The 6,652-nt window shown below is 40.4% G+C and overlaps 1 protein-coding gene across 1 annotated transcript; it reads right to left on the bottom strand.

The window, feature by feature from the left end:
* Window positions 1-4,708, bottom strand: mesd (mesoderm development LRP chaperone). The gene is made up of 3 exons (XM_005463523.4): window positions 4,512-4,708; window positions 3,115-3,347; window positions 1-729 (listed from the first exon to the last, which is right to left on the bottom strand). Exons 1-3 carry the CDS (start codon window positions 4,665-4,667, stop codon window positions 462-464), a joined length of 657 nt encoding a protein of 218 aa, XP_005463580.1. The 5' UTR covers window positions 4,668-4,708; the 3' UTR covers window positions 1-461.
* Between the last annotated feature and the right edge of the window lie 1,944 nt (window positions 4,709-6,652).

Genomic DNA, 6,652 nt, shown 5'->3' with positions numbered 1-6,652 from the left:
TCAAAGATATCAAAAGTTTATTTTCTCATCAAATCAAATAGAAAATGTGGATGCTACAAACACATGAGGACAGGACAGTGTGATCTGTGCCTCCATGCCTGCACCACACAAAAATAATTCCACAGCCAATCATGGATACAAAAGATTAAATGTTTGACAGTGCTCATGTGGAGTACCTTTTTAACAATAAATGTATGTGCTCCTTTTGATCTGGTGATGATTTAACAGAAATCAATATGGCTTCCATTAAAAATGATCTGAAAGTTTGTTACCACTCAGACAAAGAGTGACAATTCCAGCTGAGCAGTGAAGGTGATGTTACCCATCAGAATTCATTGGTCCACTCATCTCTCCACATCTCCAGGTGGTCCAGAGGGCCCTCACCAGTTCACTGCTCACAGAGTGGATGTGGGAAGCATCATTTATGAGACCACAAGGTTAATTACTAACTCACAACCTCATCAGAGCTCCTGTTTCAGAGAGTTTGCACGGTTTCCCTCCAAATCAGGCTTCTTGCTCTCCGTTTTCTTCTTGCTCTTTCTCTTAGTGTTGACCTCATTCTGCTGCTTGTATTTGGCATCATCCTTGTTGGCAGCCTTCCCTGGAAACACCTGTCCCTCTACAGTAACATCTACGCAGCGCTCTTGAGCCACAAGGAAGTCTTTCACCTCCCAGGCCAAACTACCATCTCGCAGCATGAAGATCACCCTGTTGGAGCCGACCACGAACCTGCAAGAGGAAACATTCAGTTTTATTTATATAGCACCAAATCACAACAGCAGTTGCCTCAAGGCCCTTTGTATTGTAAGGTAGGCCCTACAATAATGCAAAGAAAACCCCAACTATTGGACGACCCACTCTGAGCAAGCACTTTGACGACAGAGGGAAGGAAAAACTCCCTTTTAACAGAAAGAAACCTCCAGCAGAACCAGGCTCAGGGAGGGGCGGGGCCATCTGCTGCGACCATTTGGGGGAGAGGTGTGAGGGAAGAAGAAACACTGAATGCATCATGGGAAGCCCCATCCCCAGTGTTATTGCAGTGTAACTAAAGGAGGATTCAGGCTCACCTGGTCCAGCCCTAACTATATGCTTTAGCAAAAAGGAAAGTTTGAAGCCTAATCTTGAAAGTAGAGATAGTGTCTGTCTCCTGAATCCAAACTGGAAGCTGGTTCCACAGAAGAGGGGCCTGAAAACTGAAGGCTCTGCCTCCCATTCTACTTTTAAATACTCTAGGAACAACAAGTAGGCCTGCAGTGTGAGAGCGAAGTGCTCTAATAGGGTGATATGGTACTACAAGGTCATTAAGATAAGATGGGGTCTGATTACAGAAGATATGTTAATTAAGGAGAAGGATTATAAATTCAATTCTGGATTTAACAGGAAGCCAGAGAAAAGAAGAATACATGCATTTACTAGTTTTTCAGCATCACTCTGAGACAGGATATTTCTAATTTTACAGATACTGCGCAGATGGAAGAAAGCAGTCTTACATATTTGTTTAATATGTGCATTGAAAGACATATCCTGGTCAAAAATGACTCCAAGGTTCCTCACAGTGTTACTGGAGGCCAAGGTAATGCCATCCAGAGTAAGAATCTGGTTAGATACCATATTTCTGAGATTTTTAAGACTGAGTACAATAACCTCTTTTTTTATCTGGTCCTACCACAGAACCCTGTGGAACTCCATAATTAACCTCAGCGTGTGAAGAGGACTCCCCATTTACATGTACAAATTGGAGTCTATTAGATAGATATGATACAAACCACTGCAGTGCAGTACCTGTAATACCTACAGCATGTTCTAATCGCTCTAATAGGATATTATGGTCAACAGTATCGAACGCAGCACTGAGGTCTAGCAGGACAAGCACAGAGATGAGTCCACTGTCAGAGGCCATAAGAAGATCATTTGTAACCTTCACTAAAGCTGTTTCTGTGCTGTGATGAGCTCTGAAACCTGACTGAAACGCTTCAAATAAGCCATTCCTCTGCAGATGATCTGTTAGCTGTTTGACAACTACTCTTTCAAGGATGTTTGATATGAAAGGAAGGTTGGAGATTGGCCTATAATTAGCTAAGACAGCTGGGTCTAGAGATGGCTTTTTGAGTAAAGGTTTAACTACAGCCACCTTGAAGGCCTGTGGTACATAGCCGATTATTAGAGATAGGTTGATCATATTTAAGATTGAAGCATTAATTAATGGCAGGACTTCTTTGAGCAGTTTTGTAGGAATGGGGTCTAAAAGACACGTTGATGGTTTGGAGGAAGTAATTATTGAAGTTAACTCAGAAAGATCAATTGGAGAAAAACACTAAATGAGTATCAATGGTACTGAAAGTAGCTGTAGATAATGTTACATCTGTGAGATGAATTAGGCAGGGTGATGATAATTCTGGAATATAAATAAATAAATAAATGCTTCAGTATAGAGACAGACACTATCTCTACTTTCAAGATTAGGCTTAAAACTTTCCTTTTTGCTAAAGCATATAGTTAGGGCTGGACCAGGTGACCCTGAATCCTCCCTTAGTTATGCTGCAATAGACGTAGGCTGCCGGGGATTCCCATGATGCATTGAGTTTTTCCTTTCCAGCCACTCACTATGTGTTAATAGACCTCTCTGCATCGAATCATATCTGTTATTAATCTCTGTCTCTCTTCCACAGCATGTCTTTCATCCTGTTTTCCTTCTTCACCCCAACCGGTCGCAGCAGATGGCCCTGCCCCTCCCTGAGCCTGGTTCTGCTGGAGGTTTCTTCCTGTTAAAAGGGAGTTTTTCCTTCCCACTGTCGCCAAAGTGCTTGCTCATAGGGGGTCATATGATTGTTGGGGTTTTCTCTGTATTTATTATTGTGCGATCTATTGTACAATATAAAGCGCCTTGAGGCGACTTTTGTTGTGATTTGGCGCTATATAAATAAAATTGAATTGAAATTGAATTGAGTATTGATCAGTATCACCGAATGGGCTTTCGAACTGTTCTGAAAATGACTGTCAGTGAACACAGTTTGTTTGTTACTGCTCTACAAATAGAAATCACTCCCACACAAACGACAAGAACAAAAAACAAAACAAGAAACAAAAAACGAAACAAGGTTAGAAAGGAAATACCTCTGAACATCAAAGTTGGCATTGAAAAGGCTGCCCTGCCACAGCCCTGTGATCTCCTCCGTCTCTTTCTCCGTAGGATCTCCTGAAACTGTGGCAAAAACCATCAGAGTTCGGCCTTTCTTGGACATCTTAAGAAGCTCCTCTGGTTTGGAGGGGTTCACCTTAGAGAAGTCGATGGGAGGAGGAGACCTTTTGTGCTCTGGAAGGTCACCTTCCTCAATGTCATCGTCTGCCTATTAAACCACACGGAGAGAAAAAAAAACAAAAAAACAAATGACAACAATGACAACAGCGGCTAATACTGGAAAATATTTTATACTTTCCACTCTCACACTATAGCAGGTGTGGACCAGGCCTCAAGAGCTGAGGTGTCCTTGATCCAACACAGCTTATTTAAATGGCTAAATTACCTCCTCAACATGCCATGAAGCTCTCCAAAGGCCTGGTAATGAACTAATAATTTGATTCGGGTGTGTTGAACCAGGGTGATATCTAAACCCTGCAGGGTACCTTGAGGCCTGGACATCCCCCACCCCTGCACTACAGGCACAAATATTTAGATGATGTTGAGTTTTGTTTTGTTTTTTTAAACAAGTGGTACTCTTATTTTTTTAGTCATATGTTTTTTTCCCTAAAATAACTGGTTTAAATGAGGCCGAACGGAATATTCGGAAATAGGATGACTCATTCTATCATTTAGTGATCATTTCAGACGGAAAGTAGGAGGTACCTCCTACTGAAAAGTAGGATGACTGACACTAACATCAAGCTAAGCAAAAGGGACAATCATATATTTAAGCTAACCTATATCTATACACTCAGTCTTTTACAATGTGGATAACTTCATATTACTCAATAGAGCACTTTGCTATCAGACTGCTGGCTTACTTTCAATTCAGTTTGATTTATTTAACACCAAAGCACAACAGCAGTCGCCTCAAGGTGCTTAATACAGCAAGGTAAAGGTACAATAACAGAAAACCCCAACAATCAAATGACCCCTATGAGCAAGCACTTGGCGACAGTGAAAAGGAAAAACTGCTATTGAAAAATAAATAAACATTTTAAAAGGATCACCGGGACCAAAAAAAACTGTATGTATTGAATAACCAGTGAAATTATAATAACTTCTTGTGGAGTTTACCCTAAAATAACTTCCTCTGGAAAGAATACCCCCATCTCTCCCACTGTGGAATGTGTGCCACGTCTCTTTCTTATAGTAACTGTGGTGTTTAGTCTTTCTGTAGCGACGAAAGAGTGCAGCATCTAAAAGTAATCCCTAGCACTTCCACCAATATATCAGTTAAACACTCAGCTGGGCTAATGTTCTCTCATGACACCTAGCCAGCGGCTAACAGCTGCTAACATCTGAAGGTTGTCCGAATGGGAAAACATGCCTCCCACTGTTCCAGGAGCCGTGCCATGTCAGCATCATTGTAGTCTCGGATGTCCTTCTTTTTCTTGGCCTTTTCTTTAGTCTCGGTCTCTACAACACAAAGGATGTGTGTACAGAGCAGAAGCACCGCACATCGCCACAGAAAGCCAGACGCCATGTTTCCAGATGGTACCCTGTGATTCGCTGTGAAGTCTGCCGGTCACAAGACGGGAGGGGCGTGTCAAAAGAGTCCGGCCGGCATCGCAGACCGGTGGAGAATTTCAAAGTAAATCCAGGATGACTACTACAGTCTACTATTATTACCCCACGAGCACTGCTCCCTTTATCGTTGTTATTGTTTTTCAGGCAAATTAATCGACTTTCTGGGGCCTAAACGTGCTTAAATACACAGATACGTCATTGTTTGGGACATGGGCGTTTCAAAATGGCTCTAGAGCGCCACCTATGCAGGCTATAATGAAGTACTACGGACACGTAGTTTGAGCTACATGAATGAAACATGGTACATATGTAACAAGCAAAGAGGGACACAAAAGCCTCTGGGCTCCTTGATCAAACCAAACAGGAAGTCCAATATTTTGAAATGAAGATAAAACTCTGGTGCCAATTTTACTATTTCCAAACTTTTCATCCGATAAACGTTATAATTATATTATAATTATACTATACTATATTTGCACATTTTGCGTCTTTGTCATGTCTCGTCTATAATATCCTGATAATAACTTGAACGTGGTATTCAATACCTTCTGCACAATCCACTTTGTATTGTATCTGTCCTGTCTTTGTTTATCGTACAGTTAGATTTGTATAGTGTTGTATAGTTAGTAATTAGTATCTTTTTATCCCTTAATTTTACCGAAATTGAGCATGTAATTTATTTATTATTAATTTATTTATTTGTAATTCCTAGTTTTATATCTCTTGGAGATATATCTTTTATATACTTATAAATGCACCACGGGGTCGTTGAGGTGAAACAGCATTTCAGTACACTGTATACTTTGTATACTGCTTTACTGACAATAAAGCTCTTGAATCTTGAATAATTGTTCAGTGTACACTACAGACCTGGGCCATAGGGTGAATCTGTGGCGCCACAACAAATTTCGATCATTTGCCATGACATTTTTATTTTAATACCTTGCCCCTGAACACATTTTTTATTTGGAGTATTTAACAATCATCACATCTCCACTTAGTAGGAACAGAAAATATCATGTTTTACACTTTAAGGTATAGCTTCAAGGTTGTTACACTTCAGCAACCTAAACTTTGGACATGAAAAGCCTTAAGGAGGTGGTTAGTTTATGTTTAGTTTATGTACATCGGGTTTTAATGATGCTTTGACATGAAAATTGTTTTCATGTAATGGTGCACCCTGGTGACATGATAATTAAGGGGTTTGGAAAGCTTAAAAGGTCAGGAAATTTAGCACATACCTTGAATGTGATGTGATCTTTTCAGGTTAACACTTTTCATTGGATGTTGCAAATTTGCCCAACAGTGCCACCTACAAAATTTCAAAAAAGCTTAAGTGTCCACACCACCCACCCTTCTGGCAGTTGGACATTTATTAAAAAGGAGCAGTTCTGGGACTTGTGTTAAACACCTGTTGGCGATGGGAGTGTGACACATGTGCAGTGCACAGCTATTACTGTAGAATATTCGATCCGCTCTTGGATTTGTAATCAAGTTGACTGTTTTTTTTTTTTATAAGGAGCTTTACTACTCTACCTGTAGACTAAAAGCACTTTATACAACTTGCCTCATTTACCCATTCATACAAGCACTTTTTCTATTCACAAGTGCTTTTGGATGCATCAAAGAGCAACTTGGGTTCCCTATATTGTCAAAGGATATTTGGCATGCAGACTGGAGCAGCCAAGGATCGAACAAATTCAATTCAATTTTATTTATACAGCACCAAATCACAAGAACAGTGAGCTCAAGGTGTTTGATATTGTAAGGTTAAAAACCCTACAACAATAGAGATAACCCCTTATGAGAAAGCACTTGGCGAGAGTGGGAAGGAAAAACTCCCTTTAAACAGTAAGAAGTGGCTGGGGGTGAGAGACAAGACAAACAACACTATGGTAGAGAGCCAAAGATTAATAATAACTAATGATTACATGCAGATAG

Source organism: Oreochromis niloticus, linkage group LG1 (genome assembly GCF_001858045.2).
Source record: "Oreochromis niloticus isolate F11D_XX linkage group LG1, O_niloticus_UMD_NMBU, whole genome shotgun sequence".
Lineage (NCBI taxonomy): Eukaryota > Metazoa > Chordata > Actinopteri > Cichliformes > Cichlidae > Oreochromis > Oreochromis niloticus.
This window is presented reverse-complemented; position numbering and strand designations above follow the sequence as displayed.